This window comes from Zootoca vivipara, chromosome 10, assembly GCF_965207765.1.
Source record: "Zootoca vivipara chromosome 10, rZooViv2.hap1.1, whole genome shotgun sequence".
In the NCBI taxonomy this organism is placed as follows: domain Eukaryota; kingdom Metazoa; phylum Chordata; class Lepidosauria; order Squamata; family Lacertidae; genus Zootoca; species Zootoca vivipara.
This window is the reverse complement of record NC_142593.1, coordinates 41,168,008-41,195,186: the sequence shown is the minus strand read 5'-3', so window position 1 is coordinate 41,195,186 and position 27,179 is coordinate 41,168,008. Positions and strand designations below refer to the sequence as shown.

The 27,179-nt window shown below is 40.8% G+C and overlaps 1 protein-coding gene and 1 long non-coding RNA gene across 7 annotated transcripts in view; one reads left to right on the top strand and one right to left on the bottom strand.

The window, feature by feature from the left end:
* The window catches only part of ARL15 (ARF like GTPase 15), a 155,011-nt gene extending 136,278 nt beyond the window's left edge, over positions 1-18,733 (bottom strand). The window contains exon 1 of one of the 4 annotated variants that reach the window (XM_035100702.3): positions 18,148-18,733. In XM_035100702.3, the coding sequence (XP_034956593.1) occupies positions 18,148-18,159 (12 nt within the window). In that variant the 5' untranslated portion in view covers positions 18,160-18,733. The remainder of the gene's footprint in view (positions 1-18,147) is intronic. The other 3 variants (XM_060280305.2, XM_088652764.1, XM_088652763.1) reach the window with 3 other exon arrangements.
* Positions 18,734-18,838: 105 nt separating this feature from the next.
* LOC148684454 (uncharacterized) lies at positions 18,839-22,808 on the top strand. Of its 3 annotated transcripts, none has more exons than XR_015946009.1 (5): positions 18,839-19,195; positions 19,315-19,611; positions 19,749-19,887; positions 19,977-21,390; positions 22,499-22,808. It is a non-coding gene; the product is annotated as an uncharacterized LOC148684454 (long non-coding RNA). The 3 variants fall into 3 exon arrangements; XR_015946008.1 differs by having other exon boundaries at positions 19,315-19,887; positions 19,977-20,101; positions 21,288-21,390; XR_015946007.1 differs by having other exon boundaries at positions 19,315-19,887.
* Positions 22,809-27,179: the final 4,371 nt, after the last annotated feature.

The window sequence follows — 27,179 nt, the reverse complement described above, 5'->3', positions numbered from 1 at the left end:
ATCTGTACAACACCCTTGTGAATAACAAGACTAGAAAATGTAATTAATATACGGGTGAAACTCGGAAAATTAGAATATCGTCGAAAAGTGCATTTTATTTTATTTTTATTTTTTACAAATGCTTTCTTTTGGAAATTCCACAGTAATAAAACAAATAGTTACCGTACAATAAAACAAAAATCAACATCACTATTACATTTCATTAATTACATTCCATTTATAATTGACCCGCCTAACGACAAAAATTACAGTTACAACAAATAAAGGCTTGACATATCTTGCTTTGCATGTCATGCATCTATCTCATATATTGGTTTCACCTTTTAAGTTGAATTACTGAAATAAATGCACTTTTCGACGATATTCTAATTTTCCAAGTTTCACCTGTATTCAGCCATCACATACAAGAGGGAAAGGTTAAGTTTGTAATTAGTTTTACAAGAGGGCTGAAAGAACAAGTACAAGCAAGACTGTAGCTTCTCTATAGTAACTCCTTAACTCAAACTGAGGTGGAATCTACACATATAAAAAACGCTGTGAAAATGTTTTTTAAAAAAATATATTGAATACATTGAATTTTGCATAGCTCGCTGTCGCGATCTAGTGTCACATTTGTATATTGCACTTTGCAACACATTTAAAACGTTTTATTTGGAGCTGAATAGCTGAGTCCTGAGCAGTTTATTGCTTTCAGCAGCTTTTTTGTAAAAACAAAAACAAAAACCCACACAGCTAAAAAAAATTGTTAAAGGTGCTTCCCCTCTAGAAATAAATTCAGCCTTATATAGAAAATATTCCATATCTGATATAGGTCACTATCCTATCTTTTCTGCTAAAACAAGCAGAAAAATCATTGTCTGCCAAGGCGCTTGGCAATTTTCAAGTGGTCCATGGGGAAAAGAGTTTGGAAACACTGATCCATCTCAATAAGTCACTTGGATCCTACACTAATGTTCACTTCTGCGAGGAGTTGTATAATTGACAAACATAACACAAAAGTGAAGTGTCACTTGAATTCTGGTCAACAGGCACCTTTGCTTCCATTTGGGGTCTTTTCAGGAGGCATTACTGTCCTCTCCAGTCATCTGTAATCCTTCCGGCTCAAGACAGTATCGTTCTGCATACATAGCTCACAGCTCACTAGCCAAGTGTGGCATGCCTATCTATGTCCTGTGTCATGTACAATCCTGAGTGCACAGGGGAGGGGGGAGATGTCTCTTGGCAACTGTAGGACTTGAAAAAAACCACTGTCTGAACCTCATATCCAAGGTATACTGTATGTATATCAACAGGTATCTTTTTAGATCTACAATTTTAATCCAGTATGTCATGGGCCATTTCTATTTTATCTTGCTGATTTTCCATTTTTATCATGCTGTTTTTAGTGTCCTAATCATTTGTATTGTTATCTGCTCCAACAAGCCTTTGGGCTGAAGAGTGGACCAGTACGCATAACAGAAAGTCTCTTATATTGCACTATAAATCAACTGGAGATGTCCCATAGGAAGCAATTCATTAATGAAATAAGTAATCATAGTAATATTCTTAAGTATTGATGAAGAACCAGTATTTTTAGTATCTGCTCTTACTTTAGCACAGTTAATAATAGATTTGATACAGAGGGTCAGATTCCACTTCAAATACTTTGGATATATTTGGATATATATCAGCCATGCTGATCTGACATAGTCGAAACAAAATAAAAAAATTCCTTCCAGCAGCACCTTAGAGACCAACTAAGTTTGTCATTGGTATGAGGAGTGGCAAAAGGTGCTATCGAAATTTATATGGCAAGGGAAGAAGCCAAGAATTAAATATAAGATATTGACTGATGATAAGCAAAGAGGAGGCTTCTCTCTACCTGATCTAAAAATTTATTATGAAGCAGCTGCCTTTTGTTGGTTGAAAGAGTGGTTTACACTGGAAAACGCTAATATTTTGGACTTAGAAGGTTATGACAATGTTTATGGTTGGCATGCATATGTGTGGTATGACAAGGTCAAGGCCCATGGAAGCTTTAAAAGGCATATAGTTAGAAATTCATTGTTTAAGGTTTGGTCCAGATATAAAGATTTATTAGAAAGAAAAACACCTAATTGGCTTTCGCCTTTGGAGGCCAAGGTTCGTAAAAGGCTAAATATGGAGACTGGTTGGCTGAAATATAGAGATTTATTGATCCAAGATGGAGACCAATTTAAGCTAAAAACATATGAGGAGTTGAAAGGTAAATTGGATGATTGGCTCCAATACCATCAGATAAACGAAGCGTTTAAAACGGATAGAGTAATTGGTTTCCAAATTGAGAAGTCAAAGGTGGAAACAGAATTGTTAGAACCTAAGATGAAAATACTTTCTAGAATGTATAAATTGCTGCTAGAATGGCATACAAAAGATGAACAAACTAAAAATGTTATGATTTTGTGGGCAAAGGATGTGGGACATAATATTATGATAGAGGATTGGGAGAAGTTGTGGAAGGAAAATATTAAGTTTACTGCGTGTAGCTTACTAAAGGAGAATATAATGAAAATGATGTATAGATGGTATCTTACACCAGAAAAGTTAGCAAAGATTTACCACAACAACGATAATAAATGCTGGAAATGCAAGAAAGAAATAGGCTCATTTTACCACATGTGGTGGACATGTCCACTGGTGAATGACTTCTGGAATAAGATATATAATGAACTTAAGAAAGTGCTAAAAGGCACATTTGTGAAGAAACCAGAGGCATTCCTAGTGGGCATTGTAGGGAAGGAGATTCCTAAGAGAAAGGTATCTTTTTTTATGTATGCCACCGCAGCAGCGAGACTTTTGATTGCTAAATACTGGAAGCAGCAAACATTACCAACGATTGATGAATGGCAGATGAAGATGATGGAATTTATGGAACTGGCAGAGATGACCAGACGAATCCGCAACCAGGGAGAACAAGCAATTGAAGAAGAGTGGAAAGACTTTAAATTGTATTAAAAAAATTATGTTAAAGTAATATTTTAAGAATAGAAATTAAGTGGTAAATAAAACTGTGGATTAGTTGAAGAGGTTATTTTAGAATAGAAAATAAGAAATGTAGTATTAAAAGTGAATAAATAGAGGTAGAATTTGCTAAATTAGAAGTGTGTTTGAGAAACACAGGGACGGGAACCCGAGGAGGTCCCAATTTACACTGTGATAAAGATAAGTTATACAGTTTTCTATTTCCTTATTTTGTGGTTTTTCCTTCTTTTTTTATTTTTGTATTATGTATTTTTGTCTTTTGTACTCTTATCTTCCCCCTTTCCAATTTTTTGTAAACCCTTTTTTATTGTGGAAAATCAATAAATATCTAATTTTAAAAAAAAGTTTGTCATTGGTATGAGCTTCCGTGTGCATGCACGAAAGTGTGTGTATCTGAAGAAGTGTGCATGCACACGAAAGCTCATACCAATGACAAACTTGGTTGGTCTCTAAGGTGCTGCTGGAAGGAATTTTTTTATTTTTGGATATATTGTTCACATCGATTATGAAATGGGTGAACAGGCCCATCTAACAATTTATGTGCAGCAAGCGGCTGCTATACCCATTAGCACAGTGGCTGAAAAGGCTTAGAAATATCTAACTACATCCACAGGTGGGCTGATTTGCTGATTGTACTCTCAAAGCATATATTATAGAAATGCATAAGAAAGCCCTGGTTTTTTTCAGTGTGAAATACAGGCAATAGCAAACAGCTAGTGCAGGCATCCCCAAACTTCGGCCCTCCAGATGTTTTGGACTACAATTCCCATCTTCCCCAACCACTGGTCCTGTTAGCTAGGGATCATGGGAGTTGTAGGCCAAAACATCTGGAGGGGCGCAGTTTGGGGGTGCCTGAGCTAGTGTGTGTGTGTGTGTGGCAGGGGGACTACACATCACAAACCTAATTGAGAAACAAAGAGAAGTCATCATAGAAAAGAATTTCTTTTTTACTGCTCAGCAGGCAGATTTGCTATGGTCAATTTTCACAATGGTATGCTGAATAGCTGCAGCTTATGGTTTTGGAAAAACACATTAAGAAAGGTGGCAAAATTTGCACAGGCATTATCAGTCAAACAACTAGACGTATCAACAAGTAAACACTATGGAAATATATACTTTTTAATGCCCTTCATATGGTAACCTCAGGTTCACAGACTAAATGCAGGGCAGGCCTCACCTATCAGAACAGGCCAACTGTCAGGACGGCATGGACTGTTCACTAGCTTCCAACTGTAGCCTAGGTAAGAGCCACTTATATTCTTAGAGATATTCCCCACAGCAATCTACAGTGTCCAACAGAGGACAGATCTTAGGTGGTATGAAAGTCATACAAATATAGGCTTGCCAGACTCAATAGAGGACAGGACTTCTGTGCCTTTAATTGTCGTGCTCTCTTTTGAGTCTAGAAACCTTAAAGAGAAACCAGCAGACCCTTTGCTTGGAAATTAAACAATGGGTCTGCTGGTTTCTCTTTAAGGTTTCCAGACTCAAAAGAGAGCAGGGCAATTAAAGGCACAGAAGTCCTGTCCTCTATTGAGTCTGGCAACCCTATACTGTACAAATAAATGATTATTGTTAAAAGTATTCCTGTGGATAATGGGCTGCAAATTGCAGTTTTAACCATGGATATTTATATATCAATGTTTGTGTATTTTAAGCAGATTATGAAGAAAGTGAGTTAAGACTATCAAAACTACTGCAGGAGATTCCTGTGGGCCTATGATAAGAAAATTGAGAAAAGGTAGGATAAATGTATGGTTATGAAAAGTAAGCAGGGTAATCCTTTACCCACCATTATAATTAAGGAGCATCCAAATGTATACTGTATTTTTACACGTGTAACTGGAGCATGCAACACAGATTTTTACAGTTGTTTTTCTGAAACAGTAAATAATTAAAAGATACCCTTTGTCACAGGCTACAGCAAAGGGTTGCAACAGGTTTCAAAGAAAAACCATAGAAATTCATGAAATATTGGGTGTGTTTGCGTGCCATAGCAAGCCATGGTTAATGGTTAACCATGAATGCACCGATTGCTCTCACTCCAGTTCTCCCCTAGAGCAGGTGGAAGAAACAAAACACAATCCTTGGCATACATCCCAACTAGGTGTTGTACTCTGTTGGGTTCCAAAATAACCACAATCTAAGGCCAATGCTTGTTCATGGCTCACCAACTGTGGCTTGTTTGGAGAAAAACAAACCAAAAGTCCAGTTTGGGGTGTAATAATGTTAAGCCAAGGATTGTGTTTTGTTGCTCCCACTTGCTCTACAAGAGGAGCAAAGTGGGAGCAATCTGCTTTACCATGGCTTGCCATGACGTGAACAAAGCCAACAAAGTACAGTGGTGCCTCGCTAGACGAATTTAATTCGTTCCACGGGTCTTTTCTTATAACGAAAAATTCGTCTAGCGAATCCCATAGGAATGCATTGAATTTTTTTTGCCCATAGGAACGCATTAATTGAATTTCAATGCATTCCTATGGGAAACTGCGATTCGCTAGACAAATTTTTCATAAAACGAATTTGTCTAGCGAGGCAACCTCCGCTCGAAAAATCCTTTCGTTAAGCAGAAATTTCGTTAAGCAGGGCATTCGTTAAGCGAGGCACCACTGTATGGCCATGTGTCCTACTCTGGAGAGTCTAAATTTCTTGTCACGATAAGAAACCATAAAAAGGGGGAGGAGTGGCAAAACATAGCTGGCCACCCTAAGCTAAAAGAAAGTTCAATAACTTTGGTCCGCCCCAGGCTTGCTACGCTGCTGGGAAAAGCAGCAGAAAATGCTAGACGTTTATGACCTTTATGATATTTTAAAAGTTACCTGGGTGGGAGGCTGTGTATAGCAGCAGTTCAACTAATTAAGGATTACAAGGAATGAAAAGTGCCAGAAAATAACAAGTGTTTCAGTGGAGGGTGGAAATATGTTGTCTGGATGGCAGGTCTACCTGTAAATGGATGGCAGATTTACCACTGAGAAACAACAGAGGGGTACTCCTGGAATACAATATTCACAGAAGACAAGTCTATACAGGCCTGGCACCATTCAGACACCAGATCTCCTAGAAATGGTAGATCTGTTTCCTGATTATAGCTGCTTTTATTTTATTTTATTTTTTTCATTTTAGGACTTCCGTGCTCTAAACTTAAAACAGAAAGACAGGCTTTGAAGTGGAATATTCTGCTGTGTGTCAGTTAGGATTTCTTAAGAAAAGGTTCAATAACCAGCCAAAGTTTTCAATTGTGGGCCATTTTTAAGTTTCATTTACTTACAGTTTACTGCAGTTTTCTGCAAGGAGTTTACATGGCGAGCATGAAAGAGAAAACAAAACATTTGCACTCACAAGTTGTTTCAAGTTAAACATTCAAGACTGCCAGGCACCTTCATTTGATGCTTAATCAAAGCCTTGGAACAAGCAACAGGGAACTAAGTCATGATGCTATATTGTAACTATCCACACCAAGGAATGCTCTCAGAAATCATGCAGGAATAAATAAGCAATGTGTGTCCACAGGGAGCCAGCGAGAGACTGTTTCCACTGCAAACATAAAACCTAAGTTATCACTCCACAGAACTGAAGCTGATGCTTGATTCAACAGTAGAGAAGTAACATTATAGAACAATAATATTTAAGTTCCAAAGTCCAACCTGAAGATTCCTCTTGCAACGGATCCCATTATAAAATAGCTCCACTTTTTTAAAAAAAACAACAACAACACATACAATATATACATCTCTCTATAAGCTTTTGACTTAATTTTACTTGCATAAAAGATAAAGATTTTTTGTTGCAATTCCTAATCACACAGGGCTGTACTGATTTAAGAACAGCCACAGGGGTATATCGGTAATAAAGTAGCACAAGTATTTTTGTATTGGTATGCATTTGACTTTGGCAATGTGGGCAAGAGTTCTTCACTGGGAAAACAGGCATCAATTTTGTCTGGCCATCTAATAATAATAATGATAATAATAATAATTAAGTACATATATTTGAGGCAATTGACTCATCTAGAATATATATGTAGTGTATCACTGAATGAGAGGATTGAAAATGTGAAGAAGTGAGTCAGAAAGTCAAGCAGGAAAATCTTCTTTCTATTATACTTCCTGCAAGACCAGTAAGAAAAACTAATTTTAGGTGATCATCACTGGCATAAAGAAGAAGTCCCACTAACCTGCTACAAAACAGTCTAGAGTAGTTTGTTTTTTCCAGATAAATATTCCATGTACCATATGACTTTTTCTTGTAAGGCAATGTTTCAGGCATTAGTTCCACCAATATGAGATGTTGATGTCCAATAAAGTTTCTCATTTTTGTACTATCGGTATCGTGAAACAGGCTGCTTGATCTTAAAAAGACCAAGAGGGTTTTTTTTATTTAATTCTGGTTCTTAAATAAAGACTGTAAAGCTAATTGGGGCATGATTTGGATGGGTTCCTTTATAATTTAGCCAATCTCTTTGAATACTAGAGACCAGAACTCTTGTGCTACTGGACACTCCCACCAAAAGTGGAAGTACTGTATGGTCCTCTTTTACCACCTTCCCTCCAGCAAGATGTGGAAGAGTCTGAATGCAGGCTATAGCCAAAAACAAACAGACAGGTCTCAAAAATATATTATAGCACATATGATTAAAGTGTGGTAATACACACCACAGATATACACAAATGGCAGGAAATGACCAAAAACTCAGGACGCAGCCATGAGGAAAATGTTGGCCATGCCCTAACAGGCATGCACACTAGCTTCTGTGGCAGACCTCTACACCAAAAAATATCTTACTGGTTTAATTGTACAAGTTTTTGAACACTGCTCTGCATAGGCACAGAAGCCAAATGTGTGAGTGCATAGAGACCAAGGACTGTTGAGTGTTGGGAACAAATTAGGTATCATTTAACTCCATGCTGAAAGCACAATAACTGCACAGTTCAGGTGATCTCTCGATAATCCATTTCAACAAGGGATGTGAAGAAGCTGGGAGTTACCAAAAGTGACAACTGCCAAGGTGCACTGAACATACATCCAATCTGCTTCAAATGAACCCTGCTTATCCTTTGTAAACTAATTCAGCTGTTAAATGGTATATTGAACACAAGTGAGACTCAGAGATTCCCAGCTGAGAGCTCACCAGGTGTCCTTTGGCAAGGCAGCACACTCTCAAGCCTCATCTGCACTATAAATTTAAAGCATTATCAAACTACTTTAAACAGTCATGGCTCTCCCCCCCCCCCCCGCAAAAAAATATCTGTGCACTGTAGTTCACAGACCTACAATTCTCAGAGTCATTTAACCATCAATACCTCTGCCCAGGGAACTCTTCCTTGACATCCAAAACAGGATAATCAATCAACATTATCATAAAAAGAAAATTATTTATGATACTCTGAGAATTATTATGTCTCTTCCAGCCTCCACAGTGTGAAGCAGACATAACCAACCATTTCCATAAAAAGAGCTGAGGAAAAAGTGGGGCAAATAAACTCAATGAATACTACATGAAATTTATTTAATCTTATTTTCTGAGCCGTTGCTGAGTTTCTGCTTCTTATTTGTCGTTTATCAAGGACTTATAAAAAATGAAGGTTTGTCAAAATTAAGAAGAGATTCTCTACCCTTTCATATATCAAATTGTCTCTTGATTTGATGTATTTAAAAACATGTTAGTGCATCCGGGTCTTATATTCAAGAGGTGTGCTCTGTCTACAAATAAGGACTTTCTTGTTCTCAGTGTACAAAAATTATAACGATCCAATACTGTTTTATGATTATGATTATTTTCTTTATTAAATTGGTATGCCACCCTGCATCTGAAGATCACAAGATGGTTCACAACATAGAACTACAAAATGAAAACACAAAATACATAACCAAAACAACAACCACTAAATAACCCTCCTCCCACAAACACATTTAAAAGGATACTGATTATTTAATCAGTCAAAGGCCTGATAATTGAGAAATGTTTTTACCTGGCACCTAAAGGTATGCAATGAAGGCACTAGACGAGCCTCCTTGGGGAGAGCATTCCACAAATGAGGGGCATCACAGAAAAGGCCTGTTCTTGTGTTGCCACCCTCCGGACCTCTTGTGGAGGGGGCACACAAAGAAGGGTCTCAGTTTATGATTGCAGGGTCTAGTTTGGTTCTTATGGGGAAGGGCTGACCTTGAGGTATTGCTGTCCTGAGCCGTTTAAGGCTTTATAGGTCAAAACCAGCACTTTGAATTAGGCCTGGAAACTGATTGGCAGCCACTGCAATTGGGCCAGAAACAGTGATGTATGCCCAAACCATCTGGCCCTGGTAAGCAAACTGCCCAACAAATTCTGCACCAGCTGAAATGTCTACTGTCACCAGAGGCAGCCTCACATACCGTATATACTTAGCTGCCAAGTATCCCATTTTTTGCGGGAAACCCCCGGATTTCCTACCTGCCAGGGAGCCTCCATTTTGGGTGCTGCTCTGCCCATATGTGGGCACTGGAAGCGGCACCAGAAGTTGCTTCTACGCATGCCCAGCAGCTATCGTGGTGGCGGCCGCATGGCGGCGGCCGTCACCAAGATGGCCACTGCCATGCAGCCACCACCAAGATGGCCGCCGGGCATGCGTAGAAGCGACTTCCGGTGCCGCTCTGCACTATTTCCGGTGCCCACACATGGTCAGAGCAGCCTCGGAAGTTGCTTCTACGCAACATCCGGTGCCACGCCGCTGCTGATCCCGCATTTTTCAGCGGGAGACTTGGCAGGTATGCGTATATAGTGTGTTAAGGTGAGCTAACCTAGAGGTTATCAGACCACAGACAACAATAGTTAGGCTATCTTTGTCCAGATAAGGGTGCAGCTGGGCCACCAGCCAAAGCTGCTGCAAAGCACTCCATGCCACCAAGGCAACCTGAACCTCAAACAACAGTGATAGATCCAGGAGTACCCCCAAGCTATGCTACTCTCATTTTCCCATTTCCTGCTCCTATGTTTTGCCAATTGACCCTTCAGAAAAGCCCTCTATCAAAAGTGTATCTGCAGTTGTCCAATTTTCCTAACTACAAACAAGTAGCAAGCTTGCTGCAACCCCTTAACAACTCCCAGGGCAGATCACCAGTACTTTTTAAGAAGTTCAATAAGGATGGAGAAAGCTTTGCCTGCAGATTTATTTTGAAGCTTTAAAATACATAGGAGCCCTGCAAGAAGACCAAACTTGATAGCTGTGAAGCTTTTATCAGGAGTGTGTCCTGTTGACATATTACATAATCACAAGAGTAGTACATGAGTATGAGCATGTAAAACATTCCAGACCTATCACACACCTTTTATCAGCACAACTTGCAGCTCTTACTTAGTCAGCCATGTTGAATTGTGGTTAAATCACTCTATAATACCACCCTAAGATCAACGCTGAATATACTCATTCTGCCATATTAACAGCATCCTTGCACAGTGTATGCCACATGTGAGAAGTTTTTGACAATTACATTGTTATAGGGCGTTCCCACTCTTCCTGTTCTCAGGAGTTGTTATTTTGATAGAAAGCTTCTGTTACTGTATTTAATAAATATCCCTTGCTATTTTCGATCTTTCTACTTTCATTGAACCATTTCCATGTTAACCAGATTACAAAGGGGAAGGCTATCCTAGAGCAGATATTTCAGGCTTGAGGGATCTCTATAAGAAACAAACAAAAAACAAGAGTATCAGGGCCAACTGCCTAAAGCATGGGTAGGCAAACTAAAGCCCGGGGGCTGGATCTGGCCCAATCGCCTTCTAAATCTGGCCCACGGATGGTCCGGGAATCAGCGTGTTTTTACATGAGTAGAATGTGTCCTTTTACAGACATACCTCGTGTTGTGTCCGCTTCATGTTGCGTCTTTTTGCGTTACGTCCCGCGGCAACCCAGAAGTACCAGAACAGGTTACTTCTGGGTTTCACTGTTTGCGCCTTCACAGAAGCACCAAATCGTACCATGCGCCTGCGCAGAAATGCCAAATTGCGCCATGCACCTGCGTAGGTGCAGCACTTCGAGTTGCGGGCATTTCATGTTACAGGTGGGCCTCTGGAACAGATCCCGTCTGTAACACAAGGTACCACTGTATTTAAAATGTATCTCTGGGTTATTTGTGGGGCTTGCCTGGTGTTTTTACATGAGTAGAATGTGTGCTTTTATTTAAAATGCATCTCTGGGTTATTTGTGGGGCATAGGAATTCGTTCATATTTTTCCCCAAAAATATAGTCTGCCCCCCCTACAAGGTCTGAGGGACAGTGGGCCAGCCCCCTGCTGAAAAAGTTTGCTGACCTAAAGCAAGTCATAAGCCTGGTTTTTATTTGCCACTTCTCTGTTTTGTGGCTTTATTAGAGCTATATTTTTGCTCTTGCATTACTGAGGGTTGACTAGGAATCAAATTTACATTAGTGATTGTAGGGAGGAGGGCTTCTCAACCAGCTTCCTTTCCCCCCTTCCAAAACTTCAAGCCTTTTAGAACTCTGGGGATTCTCCATGATTCTAAGCTTGCTGTTTGCTTCCTCTTCTATGAAATCAACATATCTGATGGCAGTATGAGGTAGATGTCACCATCACCATGGTGACAGAGCTGGTGTCCAGGGCTGCTCTGCACTCACCCCAGGCACAACAATGATGAGTGATCAGTCATAGCCAGGGGAACAAAATCAACACTTGCCCTACCATCTGCTCCCACAACAAGGATACACGAACTCAGGCATCACTCTCCTCCTTGTCCTCCACCTCAGAACACTGATCGACTGTAGGGTCTAATTACCAATTGATGTTAACAATATGATTAGCATTCACAACATGTATTTTTTAACAATTAAAAGCCAGGTCCAGTGGTGGGGGACTTTCTGGATTGCAACATCCAGGAGACGAGGGCCAAAGTTCACCCTCTGCAGCAGAGGTTTCCAAACGTTTCATGTTGGTGACACACTTTTTAGACATGCTGTTACCAACTACTATTATTCCACTGAAGAATACTTGATCAGCTTCCAAGGGAACCTCGGATTCCCTTAGGAGACCATTTGAAAGCCACATCTCTAAATTCTTCTAGATACAAACATGGCTAAATACAGTTTTATAGGCAAACTTATATTGGAAGCAGTAAATCGCTCATGCAAGTACCAGTATAAGTTTCTTGATTTTGAAGCCCCACTACTAGCGCAGATTTATCCATGAAGCTTTCTAGACAGCTTTTTAAAACAAAAATGAGGCAATTTACATGGCCTAGGCAACCAACATTTAAAAAGTGTTGGTCATCCATCACTAGATACTTCCAACATTAGCATTATTGCAACCTGATTCTATGGAGTTAGGTCCACCAAAGTCACGGCCTGCTGAACATGCAATGGGCTGAATCTGCCATTTTTTAAAAGACGGCAAACCTGCATCATTAAGAGAAATATGTACAGTACATGCACACAATGACTATGATTATTGTTCTGTTTTTAGTTTTGTTTAAGAGGTTGGGCTTTTTTGTTTGTTTGTTTTTGGCAAGAAGTGGGGAAAGAAATCATATAAAAGTTCCAAACTCTATTCCTCTGTCTTTCCTTTCATACCTACCAACCCATAATACCTAGACATGTCAAAAAGTAGAGATTTGAAATTCTAGTCCCACATTTCATAAAAGATATCATAAATATAATAAGGTACCATCCTTTGGGCGAGTTATGGCAGAAAAAGAACTGATACAGGTACATTTTAAGAACAGCAAGAGCAGGTGCTGAAAACATTTGAAAAGAAAGAAAAGCAAGTATGTCATATTTTCACAATGCACACCATTAGCAAACAGTGATGCTCCACACAGTAAGACAGCAGAAGGGAAGGGCAAGTAACTGAGAAATAGGTCAGTCTGAGCTCAGCTAAGAGCATTTTGTAAATTTCCCACATACAAGAGCCTATTTCAAAATCAATTAAATATACTAAGTGTTCAACAGAGTTCTGCAGAAGTCATGCATTTCAATATTTCCTTCAAATACACATGAGAGACAGATTTATACAAGTTTCCAGAAAATCACTTGAGAAATCTCCAGGTTCCCAAGGAGCTGCAGCATGCTTGCTCTTGGAACATTCAAGTTCATTACTAGTGGTCCATTAACTAAGCTCTTAAAAAGAAACATACCTTCTCGTTAAACATCTTCTTTCCCAGCATAAAGACTGAACACAATCTGTTCAACAAATGAATCCTTTACACATAAATATAATGTGCAAACTCTCTCAGACCTCACCATTTAATTTTTTTTCAGCAGTAAACTACAGTATTTGTTTTTGTTTTCATTTTAGGAAGATGCAGTAAGGTAGGCTAACCGAAGAGCTAGAGAAATCTATTTGGGTCAAATACTGCTCCCATTTAAAATAACAGTCTTGCCGAACCTTAATCACAAACCAATTTATTATGACATAAGCTTTCATAGACTACAGTTCACTTCATGAGCTAGGATCCTAAGTTACAGGTGAGGTTGGTGTGTGTGTGTGTGTGTGTGTGTGTGTGCGAGAGAGAGAGAGAGAGAGAGAGAGAGAGAGAGAGAGAGAGAGAGAGAGAGAGAAAGGGGTTAGAGGTAAATGAAATGTGGGATGGTACTGAAAGTGATAATTTTGTGATCATTCACAAAACAGTCATTGGTGATCAATGATTGGTAAGCCAATCAACACATGTAGCATTATTTTTTTAAAAAAACAACAACACACCTTTGACAAGCTCAGTCCAGAATTGATAGAACTGAAACTCCTGGTGAACTGTGGATGAGCTGTTTCACATTCCAGTTTCTCTTTGAAGTTTCTATGTTCAAAGATGGGTACTTCTAAGGTCAGTTACAGAATATTCCAGATGCCGAAGTCCCACCCTGGTTTCTTAATATTGTCATTAATGATGACAGATTTCTGTCCATTTATTCCTTTGTACAAAGACTAGTTTGTTTGCCAAGAAGATCATTGCTGGCAGAGAGTGGTATACCTTATATTGCAAGATGAGCAGGTGAATGAATCCCTAATGTTGTAAATGACATTGTTAGGTCCTTTAATAGTGCTGCCACAGTTGGCAACCATGTCCAATAAATAGAGACTAATTCCTTTGTTCGTATTTCTGTTTTGTAACCTGCCATTGCTGTTGAGTAACTGTTTTAGGTTGGTGAGCTCTCCAGAAGCAAGCCCTGCAAGAGGTTAGTGCCATTGCTCAGTGTGTGTTGTAGATTAGTAACAATACAGAACATCATAACAAAAAACTTCAAGGGGATCATGAAAGTGCCAAATTACAATAAGTACATAAGAGGAGGATCCTGGATCAGGTTGATAGCCCATCTAGCCCAGCATCCTGTTCTCACAGCGATCAACAAGATGCCCATGGGAAACCTGCAAAGAAGATTTGAGCAAAAACGGTACTCCCTTCATGTGACTTTCAGCAACTGGTATTCAAAATCATTACTGCTAACAGCTCATGGCTAGTAACCTTTAGACAGCCCTCTCCTCCATGAATTTGCCTAATCCTCTTTTAAGGCTATCTAGGTTGGGGATCATCACTGGCTTCTGTAGGAGCAAGAGTCATAGTTTAACTACCGTATGTGTTGTGTGAAGAAGTACTTTATGTTATCTGTCCTGAATCTTCCAACATTCAGCTTCAAATTGATCTCTGTGAGTTTAACTGCTATAAGAGAGGGAGAGAGAGAAAAATCTCTATCCACTTTCTTCATGCCATACTTAATTTTATAAACTTCTATAGTGTTACCTCTAACTCAACTCTTCTCTAAGCTAGTAAGTTCCAAAAGTGTCAACCTTTCTTCATAAGGGAGCCACTCCTTCCCCTTGATCATTTTAGTTTCCCTTTCCTGAAACTTTTTGAACTCTACAATATCCTTTTTGAGATGAAGTGACCAGAACTGTACATGGTATTCAAAATGCAGCTACACAATAGATTTGTATATAATGGCATTACTGTATAATATTGGCAGTTTTATTTGCAATTCCTTTCCTAGTGATCCCTAGCATGGACTATGCCCTTTTCTCCACTGCCACACACTGGGTTAACATTTTCATTGAACTATTTAACATGAACCCTGGTCTCATTCCTAGTCCTTCACTGCCAGTTCAGACCCCATAAGCGGATATGTGAAATTAATGGTGTCCCCCAAATGCATCACTTTACACTTGTTTACATTGAACTGCATTTGCCATTCTACTACAGTGGTACCTCGGTTTATGAACACAATTGGTTCCGGGAGTCTGTTCATAAACTGAAGCGTTCATAAACTGAAGCGAACTTTCCCATTGAAAGTAATGGAAAGTGGATTAATCCGTTCCAGACGGTCCGCGGAGTAACCGTTCATAAACTGAAGCAAACCTTCCCATTGAAAGTAATGGAAAGTGGATTAATCCGTTCCAGGCGGGTCTGCGGAGTACTTAAACTGAAGCGTTCATAAACTGAAACATGGGTGTAATTGGTTCCGGAAGTCTGTTCATAAACTGAAGCGTTCATAAACTGAAGCGAACTTTCCCATTAAAAGTAATGGAAAGTGAATTAATCCGTTCCAGATGGGTCCGCGGCGTTCATAAACCGAAAATTCATAAACCGAGGTGTTCATAAACCGAGGTTCCACTGTACTCAGTTTGGAGAGGTCCTTTTGGAAATCTTTGTGGTCTCCTTTCGTTTTAACTACTCTGAACAATTTCACTGCTCATTTCTAACTCTAGATTGTTTATGAACAAGTTAAAAAGCACAGGTCCAAATACTGATCCTTGATGGTCTCCAATATCTAAGTTTCTCAATTTGGAGAGCTGTCCATTTATTCCCACTTTGTTTCCTGCAACTTAACCAATTTGTGACCCACAAAAGGACCTCTCCTCTTATTCCTTGACTCCTAAGCTTACGCAGGAGCCTGGTGGTGTACTTTGTTGAAAGCTTTTTGAAAGTACAATATGTCAACCAGATCACTTCTATCTAAATGCTTCTTGACACTGTCTAAGAACTTGAATAGGTTCATGAGATAGGACTTTCCCTTGCAGAAGCAATGCTGGTTCTGCTTCAGTAAGGCTTACTCTTCTATACGCTTGGTTATTTTATCTTTATAAATACTTTCCACCAGTTTTAATGGGACAGATGTTAACTGGCCTGTAATTTCCAGGATCCTCCCTGGTTCCCTTTCAAAAAATTGGTGTTGCATTGGCTGTTTTCTGATCCTCAGGTATGGAGGCTGATGTAAGAGGAAAGTTACGTATTTTTGTGAGAAGTTCAATTTCACATTTAAGTTCTTTGCAAACCCTTGGGTAGATTCCATCTCCTGTGAATTGAATTGGGACAAAGTAGTCGTACTTTTATTAGCATACTACAAGTGTTAATTGGTATACAAATACCAGGATATTATTCACCAACTACAGTTTTGTTAATTACATAATTATCGCTGTATCTGCACTTTCTACATCTCATTTCCTTCTGACCTCACAATTACAATTCTGCCCCTTCTCTCAAATATGTTACTATATACCTGTATATAGTATACAGGTAACACTTCATACATCTGGTGAAATGGACTGTTGTCCACAAAAGCTTACACCACACTAGGCATGTACAAAGTACATTTCGGGGGCCTAATCTGGCCAACCAGTCACTTTCATATGGTCCTTGTGGCAGTTTATTTCCTGGGGTAAAATCCTAAAAAAACCCTCACCAACTTCAATCCTAAAAAAAGGTTAACTACTTTGGTCGGCCCTCAAAGCCCTTCTCTTCATCAAATCTGGCCCTATTTGAAAAAGGTTTGGACACCACTGGCTTACACCATACTAAATTTGTTAGCCTTTTAAGGTAACTCTTATTTAAAGCAGGCCCCCACCCACCCAAATATTGATGGTGTCACAAACAGCAGCACATTCCACCTCAAAACAAAATATCAAACAGTAAAAAAAAATTCTGACTCCTGTTAGGATAATTAAACCAATCTTACACATAGATTTTATGGGCCAATTTATTCGCACAGGCCTTTCCTACGAAGTTTTGACAATTTGAGAACTCAAGCAGTGAAATTACTAGGAACCATAATGTAAGTTTCACAGGTGCAGTCTGCACAGATGTTGGTCACATTAGTTGACATCTCTTTATATATTCCTTTACTTCTCAACCACTTTATAAGAATCTGAAACCAAGGAGACATAGCAACTCACACCTCTTCCATGCAACAGCATATCAGGTCACTAACACTTTATGACTAAATAGCTTATAATTTACTTTAATTACTTGCAAGTGTTAACAATTAAGTGGCGAGATGTATTCTGAAATGCAAAGAAGTGAGTTGTTTGAAAAGCACAGGAAAAAATCCAGCAATAGAAAGTACATCAACACACAAGCACACCAAACCATGTGCGTTTGTTTACTACCAGTTAGGTAGACTTTGTTTTGTTTTTACATTAGATTTGAAAAATCATCCAAGCAAACACGTTACTGTAAAGTTCTTCTTTCATATGTAACCGCAATTCGGATTTGTACTTGCCAGTGTTTTCATGAACCTTAAAAGTCATTCAACCTTGGAGCAAACACCCAAGATAAAATCTCTTTTTGCACAAATAAGGGCAACAGTCATTAAAGACTGCTAAATGTTACTGCTGAATACCAAACTAGTCAGGTAAAGAACTACAAATGCCCAGTTTCAGTTTGATGCATTCAAGCGTTCTCTCAGTTTATACATTTAGGAGGGAAACTAGTGACCGAGGTCAGGCGTTTAGAAGCCTAATAACCAAATGAGTGGGACTATAGTCCTCTTTAGGAAAACCACTCTTGCTCACTGGCCTTTAATAGTTTTAAGTCTGATATAAAAAAAAAACCCTGGAGCGTGAAGAATGCAATTTCCTAATCGAGAGCTCACAAGACACAATAGGAAAAGCCTCTTCCCATCACCCTACCTGCCATGTCAACAATAGAGAGAAACTCAGGTTTGTCTGTGAAACTGATGCTAAAAGGACCTTTACAGAACTACTAAGTTTCACTTATTCAAAAAGCACAAACAATTCCCTGTTAAATCCAAGAGACCTTTTAGAATGTGCTGTCACCATGAACCATTTAAAAAAAGAAAAAAGCATACAGATATCAAGATATAGGAACGTGCAGGATTGGAAACAAACTAGAAATGTATTAGGAAGGACGATTGCATTCAGTTTACGTCAAGTACCTACCAGATAATCCATGAACTAGGGTAACAACTGGGATTAGGAGTTAATAGGTCACAGAGTAGCCTGCTTCTTATCACGCAGTCTCAAGGTGGGTGAAGAAAACGTCTGGAGACTGATAAGAAGTGGCTGTCGTCTCAGCGGCTCCTAAGGAAGGAAAAATCTCAGGGACTACAGTATGGAGTTGCCGTCGCTGTGAGGAAGCTTCCCGGGGGAAAAATCAGGGAGATCTCGGTCAGCGGTCTCAGTAACTGGATGGGCAAAGGGATGGATCTCCAAGGCTGCCAATGCACCGCTGCTCGCCCTGCACTGTCTCTGCCCGCGCGAACCCGGCACACTTCCCTCTTCGCTCAGTCTCAGCGAGCAAGCACTCAGCAACGGTAGCAGCGCTGCTTTTGCAGCCAGACCCAGGAGACGACTGAGAAGCAAAACACGAGCCCAGCCCAACCAGGCGCCCGTGCAACCCGCTGCAGCGCCCGATGTTTCAGGAACAGAGTTTCCCCCTGTAGCGTCACTGTCATCTGATCATACACGTGAGACGAAGAAAGAAGGCTCTTAAAGGGACACACATGCTTTCTCAGCCTCCCTACTTGGTTGGGGCGTGGGGCAACTCAAGGCAGATAGGAGGAGCGGGGGAATTTGAAAGGGGAGATCGGGATGGGGGAGGGAGGGAGGGAGCTGTGCGTCAGAGGACGAAGGGGAGTTCACGGGAAGAAGGCACGAGAAAAGCGGCAGTAGGGCAGAGGGGAGGAATGAATGGGAGGGCTGCAATGCAATAGGAGCGGCGAGGAAAGCCGGTCGGGGAGGATGCAGGTTTCAAAGCTGGGCCGGTACAGACCAGGAATGGGGAACCTGTGACCCAGATGTCATCAGTCCCAGCCAACACGGCAAGTGGTCAGGGTTGATGGGAATTGTAGTCCAGAAGCATGTCGAGATCCACAGGTTCCTAATCCCTGGCACAGACTTTGCAATACCACGAGTTGTTTAGAACAGGAAGAGGGGCATGGAGGTGGGTCGGAAGAAGAACTTGGAAAGGGATGGAAGATGCAGTGAGGTAAACTAATCCTATGCATGTTTACTCCAGCGATTTTACATTCTGCATCCTCTTCCTCTGCTAGTTAACCGGCATCATCAACAGTACTTTCTCCCCTTTTTCTTTGTCTGTTTTGAAAGAGACTACATTGGAGGGTGATATAGACTGACTTCTTGTCCACCCCACCACAAGATGCGCAGGGATTTAGCAGTTTAGGGCGGGACAGGAACGAGAGCTGCTGCAAGACCAGGACCCAATGATGAACTGGAAGCAAGGCGGTTGGATTACATACAAGAAAACTGAAAGCTGCACCTCAAATCTCCTGCTGCACTGCCTAAAATTACATTACCTGTCAAAAGCACTCATCGTGGCTCATTCGTCATCAATCCCCTGCTTGTGGCAGCAGATCCTTGCAGTAGATCCAAACTGTCTGTCTGGTAACTTTTTTTTACACCAATGCATTTTGTGTAAACCCTTGCTCTCTCTGGGAATGGAACCTTACCTATTCTCCCTAAATGTGAATATGATCTGGAGTAAGAAAGCTCATTGCTGCTTCCTTTTGTTTTTGACACAGTACTTCCCAATCACAACTACACTAAAATCCCGAATATCTGAGTTGTTTTCCATCGAGTAGCATAAGAACGTAACAGTCCTGCTGGATCAAGCCAATAGCCCATTTAGCCCAACATCCTGGTCTCACAATGGCCAACCAGGTGAACCTGAGCGCAACAACACTCTGCCCATCTGCAATTCCCAGCAACTGGTATCAATATTGTAACCTTGTTCTCTATTTCTCCACCAGGGAAGACGAGCAGAAAAGGCTTAAAAACAAAACACATTGGATGTTTCACTCTAGCCTTCTCATTGGTCTAATTGGTGAGATCTGCTTTCCTAAATTTGACAGTCATTGGCTAAAAGCTGTGAAAGGTGAGAACAGGGTAGTTTCTCGCAAAAACAACCCTTAAGAAAAATTGTATTCTAATTTATTGCATAGTACCTGCATTTTGCCTCATGTCACAAGTTCTATAAACACTAGAAAGTTTCTATTTGAAAAATGAAGGCTGGCCTACAGGTTACAATTCATGTGGGGAGCACTCCTTGCAGAAGCCCAGGGCTGGTGGCACTGAAGAAGCCCCAAGGTCACAATAAACACCCCCCTTCCTGCTTAATCATCTTCTCAGTAGAGTCATAGCTGCCTTGCTAAGTAAGCTGAAGACAGTACTTTCCACCATCAATTACATACTGCATAAGTAGGGTCCCTCTAGCTAAGTTCAGCAGCAATTAGATAGGCACAGACGTTAACTGCTTGCCTCAAGTTCTGTAGATCCTTAATTTGCAGCTGCTAATTTGAGTATTTTAACACTGCATTTAGTGGTGTGTGGAAGTATACATGATTGGCCCTTTGCTGCATAGTCAGTATTATGGTGGTGGTGGTGGTGGGTTGTTGTTGTTTTAAGTGCTATTCAGTGTGCAATGTTTTTAAAGCAGCAATGTACATGAATAGCTGCACAAAAAGCACATAATTGTTTAAAACACACACCCAGAGTTAAGCCATTCTACATTATGCCTTTTTAAAATGTGCACTTGGCCTGTAAAAGTGCAGGGAAGGGATCCCTTCATATAGACAAGACTGCCTTATATTGTTAACTTGTCCATAAAATTGAGTGTTGTTCATTTTCCAGGGTTTCCGGTGGGGATCTTTCCCAGCCCTGCTGGCCAGGCTCCTTAACTAAAGGTGCCAGAGAATACACCTGGAACCTTACGCATTAAAATCCTCCCAATACAGGGCTGTCTCCAGATGTCTTCTAAAAGTTGTGTAATTCTTTTAACTCCTTGACATCTGAAGGGATGTCTTAACCTCTCCTTTTCTCCTTGGAATTAGTGCTCAGTTTCTGAAAGGTAAGGTAAAGGGACCCCTGACCATTAGGTCCAGTCGTGACGGACTCTGGGGTTGCGGCACTCATCTCGCGTTATTGGCCGAGGGAGCCGGCGTACCAGGTCATATGGCCAGCATGACAAAGCCGCTTCTGGCAAACCAGAGCAGCACACAGAAACGCCGTTTACCTTCCCGCTGTTTATCTACTTGCACTTTGACATGCTTTCGAACTGCTAGGTTGGCAGGAGCTGGGACCGAGCAATGGGAGCTCAGCCCGTCGCAGGGATTCGAACCACCAACCTTCTGATCAGCAAGCCCTAGGCTCTGTGGTTTAACAAAGGTACTAGAGCCCAAATTGGCACTAAAATCACTGAACTGCTTTAGAAACTCTTTAATCTCAGGTGTGGGGCCAGTTTAGGGTACCTAATATTATTTTATACATGCCTCACAACATCATCATGTTCCAGGGCAGAGCATTAGCCTTAAAATACTGTACATGTTTGGGAGATAAGCTCTGGTGAGGCTGCCTCAAACTAAGTCAAACAGATCCCATCCACACAAGGATCTCCATATAACTTTCCTGGCTTTGTACACCCCCCTTTTATCTGAGGGAGGGTACGGCGGAAGGAACAGAAAAGTGGAAAAAAGGAAGCTGGAAAGCATTTTCATTTCAAACTACCCTCCTCCCTGTCCACATTTCCTGGAGTGATTGTTTGGCTTTAGTAACAGAATAACAGCAGGAAATGTAAAAAACAAAACAGGGTTCAATAAATAGAGGCCAAAATGTATGAGAGGCTCAGATTTTATACTCAGCCATAGCAAGTGAATAATGATTAATTCTAGCATTGAAGAACAGCTCATACAAAATGAACCTCAGTGTTTTAAGAAAGGGTAAGCGCAGGTTGCTAGTACTGCTGCATTGTTTGCTGTAGTTACCAGGGGCAGTCGGTCTGCAGACTCAGTCAAGTTAATCAAACTTGGGAACAAGTTTTAGTGCCTTGCATTTCTAAATTGTTGGTTCAGGCTTCATCATTAGCGGGTCATTTGATTGGTGACCCTTAAGTTTGCCATTTCAACTGAGAAATTGGAAACGCAGATAAAGCTATGATCCTCATGGAGATTGGGGTGGCATGTCGGCCTAACAATATTATGAAGAAACATTAGAAATGCAGGACTGGAAGACTTGTAAAAGTGTTGTTGGTTGTTCTGCTGACTGAGTCAGCAAACCTCATCTCCCACTTTTATACCTTTCCTAAGTGCTAGAGTGGAATTCCAACAAGTGCTCAAATAGCTTTTTATTGCTTGAGAGTCTGTAATATTCATAATACATCATTTTCACCCACTTTCGTTTCTGATAAGATACTAGAGAATGAAATATGTACGATAAATGGATAATTTCCTTCAATTTGATACTCCAGAAATATAAATCAGTTCCTTTTTTCCACTAGGAAAAAGAAAACTCTGTTCCTAATCCTCGCTATCTTGCGGCTATATACTCATTTGTGACAAAGGCTTTGGGAGTAAACACAGAGGAAAAATCTGTACCTGCTGTCTTGCAGGACATCTTCAGGAAAGGAAAAGGCTAAGGAATAAACCTAGTGCTTTTTTTCAGGGGGTACTCAAGAGTACACAGTCCCAGCACCTCTCTCTTTTTTTGGTTAAAAAAGTGTGGCACTTACTGTAACAACTTCATGGTGCATTGTTTTTTTAACTGTGGAAAGGCGGTATACAAATAAAAAATGATGATGATGATGAGTACCAGCAAAATCCAGAGTGAAGTCCTAAGATGGTTGAATATTGTCCTGCAGCCTAGCTGGTGTCACATCACTGAGGTCTTGTCATTGAGCCCAGGACCTCCATACATACTACCCAGGCTTGCATCCCAGAAAGGTCACTTTGGTGCTGCTAATGCAACAAAAACAATTCAGGAGACAGCAGTTATGAGTTACTAGACCAGGCATCCCCAAACTGCAGCCCTCCAGATGTTTTGGCCTACAACTCCCATGATCCCTAGCTAACAGGACTAGTGGTCAGGGAAAGATGGAAATTGTAGTCCAAAACATCTGGAGGGCTGAAGTTTGGGGGTGCCTGTACTAGACTTTTCAGCCACAACAGGTGCTGTGATTATCCAGTGGTTTCACTTCACCCCTGGTGGATGGATGGATGGATGCCAACACAATATTTGTATAATGTTCTTTGGAGTCAGGCCACTGAACCTGATCTAGGCATCTGGGTTTTCTCTGAGAGCAAATCTGAGACAACACTGAGACAAAAAAAAAAATCTGCTTCCAGTAGTTAAATGCCTAACAAAGTGTATAAATCCAAATTACTTGATGAAAGTATTTGAAAGTATTTACCGTATTTATACATCAAGTTTGCCTCCTATACACATTTTCAACATATTGTAAAAAAGAAAACAGATTAAGCAACTGTATGTCAAGCTAAGAATGCTGCTAGTCAAGTTGTTCAACTTCCTCTCATCTATGACACTGGATGCATATGATATATTCATAATGTCTGTGTTGTAAGGAGATTTCATTTGCAGTAGATGTTCCTTAGGCTCCCCAATGGCCAATTCATATAATCAGGGTTTAGAAGAAGAAGAAACTAGAAGGTCAATGTGGAATGACTTTCAGTTATATCTTAAGCCGAATCTTCATTCCTTGTCCAAGATATGGCATGTATGCACAATACACACACAGCAGAATGAGGTGATATAAATATTTTTCCAGGACATTGTGATTTGCAATCTAAATCACTGCAGAAACATTAATAAAATGGGCAGTATACCAACAGGTTATGTGTTCTTCACAACTGATTGCATTAATTAAATCAGAATCCATGCCCACTTTGAATTGTTGCGCATACCTCTACCTCTCTTTCAAATCAGAACCAGTGAAGGCAGTGAATGTCCTGTGTGAGTGCCTGGAGGCGGTTGGAGGATGGATGGTGGCTAACAGATTAAGGTTGAATCCTGAGAAGACAGAAATACTGTTCGTGGGGGACAGGAGACGGGCAGGTGTGGAGGATTCCCTGGTTCTGAATGGGGTAACTGTGCCCCTGAAGGACCAGGTGCGCAGCCTGGGAGTCATTTTGGACTCACAACTGTCCATGGAGGCGCAGGTCAATTCTGTGTCCAGGGCAGCTGTCTATCCGCTCCATCTGCTATGCAGGCTGGGACCCTACCTGCCTGCAGACTGTCTAGCCAGAGTGGTGCATGCTCTAGTTATCTCCCGCTTGTACTACTGCAATGTGCTCTACGTGGGGTTACCTTTGAAGGTGACTTGGAAACTACAACTAATCCAGAATGTGGCAGCTAGACTGGTGACTGGGAGCGGCCGCCGAGACCACATAACACCGGTCTTGAAAGATCTACATTGGCTCCCAGTACGTTTCCGAGCACAATTCAAAGTGTTGGTGCTGACCTTTAAAGCCCCAAATGGCCTCGGTCCTGTATACCTGAAGAAGCGTCTCCACCTCCATCATTCTGCCCAGACACTGAGGTCCAGCACCGAGGGCCTTCTGGCGGTTCCCTCGTTGCGAGAAGCCAAGTTGCAGGGAACTAGGCAGAGGGCCTTCTCGGTGGTGGCGCCCGCCCTGTGGAACGCCCTCCCAACAGATGTCAAAGAGGAAAACAACTACCAGACTTTTAGAAGGCATCTGAAGGCAGCCCTGTTAAGGGAGGCTTTTAATGTTTAATAGATTACTGTGTTTTATTTTTCTGTTGGAAGCCGCCCAGAGTGGCTGGGGAAACCCAGCCAGATGGGCGGCGTATAAATAATAAATTATTATTATTGTTATTATTATTATTATTATTATTATTATTATACATGTTAGGCACATTTAAACCTTTTTATTTCAATGGTTTTAAATATGTTTAACCATGCTGAATAGTGCCCATCTTTTTTTTTCAGTTAGTAACAGAAACACCATTTCCTCAATTTCCCACCTTCATCTGTCCTCATTGATGCTTCAGAAATGTATGATTTTGCTATTAACATATTTAATTTAATGTCTGCATTATTTTATTTATGAATAACGTGTTCATTCTACCCTTCCCACAAGGATGCTGAGGATAGTATTTTTTGCCTTATCTACCCTGATTTTGTCTTCACAACAATCCTGTCAAGCTTGCTCAGGCTGAGATATACTTATGGTCCCAGCCATGGTCACAGTGAGCACAAGGGCTGAAGATGAAGTTGAACTAGTTCAACATTCTAACATAATAATTCCAGCAACCATACTCAGGCTAAGTAGCAACTCTAAATTAAAACACAGCCGAAACAGGGTCTACAGACCTTCCATTGTTTAGCCTAGCTTTGTATTGTTCCTTTCCAGGATGGAACACTACTTTGCAGTCTAAATATTTTCATTTGCATTGCTGCTTATCTGAGTTATATTGCTTCAGTTGATGTCGATTAAGTAAAATCAGAGTACTTTAGCCAACATTTGTTCCATTAGTCAAAATTATGTGGCAAAGATAATGGGTTGTATTCAGATTTCTCCCTCTGTCAATGAAGGGGCACTTTCCATGTGTAAATAAAACTCCAAGCCAGCAGAGCCTCTCAGTCTGCTTACTGGACTCACTAGTGCGAAGGAAGAGGAAGCAATTTTCAGCAATCCCCCACTTCCCTCTGCTGTACTCTGTACCACCTCCCACACTTTCCCAGATGATCCAACAATCCTCCAGAGCAGATTTGGGGGAGGGGTATGGGACTACTCCTGCAGGAGGATCCAGTTAGTGGAGTCCCATTGATCCAGCCTAGTATCCTTATAGGTTTCAAATTCACCTTACCCCAAGGTGGCCCACCACCAGCACTGGAACCTAGAACCAAGTAAACTTGTACCTAACTGTTATTAATCTCAATCATGGTTATTGAGGAGACTCTTGGTGCTGGAGGAGACTTTTGAGAGTCCCATGGACTGCAAGAAGATCAAACCTATCCATTCTGAAGGAAATCAGCCCTGTGTGCTCACTGGAAGGAGAGAACGTGAAGCTGAGGCTCCAATACTTTGGCCACCTCATGAGAAGAGAAGACTCCCTGGAAAAGACCCTTATGTTGGGAAAGATTGAGGGCACTAGGAGAAGGGGACGGCAGAGGACAAGATGGTTGGACAGTGTTCTCGAAGCTACGAACATGAGTTTGACCAACTGCCGGAGGCAGTGGAAGACAGGAGTGCCTGGCATCCTATGGTCCATGGGGTCACAAAGAGTCGGACACGACTAAACGACTAAACAACAACAACAATCTCAATCACAATATATTATTGAATTGAACAGAAAAAGCTGAGGGGAAGGGAAGGCATGGTCTCAACACACACACACACACACACACACACACACACACACACACACACAATAAGTAGTAGAAACTGAAGAGAAATTAGGACACATCGGCTATATCATGATACCAAGTTGAAATTGTCAGCATTCCACTTGTGACACCTCACTCACTAGAACCCATCATTTGGGCAATTATTTTCTCTTAGCTTAAGTGTCAGTGTCAGGGGGAAGGACAAAAGGAATCATTGTAAACTAATTGATAAAAGGACCACTGTAAGATTTTAAACTTTTGTTGCACTATGTAAAGCCTTTTAATTCAGGGTGTGTTCTGAAAGCAACAAGCAGAATACAGCCCTGGGCAAAACAAGAACAGCAGATAACTGTGGCATCTAGGTGAATTATGGGTGTTAACGAAGCACAGTACATTCAATTATAAGCAACAAACTAGGAAGTATGGTTTGTTCCTCTACTCTCAAGGTAACAGGAGCTTTTAATTGTGGGACAATATTTTGTAAGTTACTACTTTCTACTGTAGCAGAAGCAAAGGCTACATTGAGAATATTATATCATTAATTTAATACTCCGAAGAGTCATGTCTGGATATTAATTTAGTTAAATAGCTCAACTAGAGCCCCTCTCATTCAGGAATTTTCTTTTCTCTTTATGGAAAATGTCTACATGCATGCAGCAGTTCTCAGTTTGTGTACATTACATGTTTGTGCATGCAAAGCTCACTTCCAAACATGCACTAGAGCTGCAGGATTGTGACCTCAGCATCTTAGTGTATTTTTCCTTCTGTCTATGAAAAGGTATTTTTACTCTGGAATTACCCACATTTGGAATAG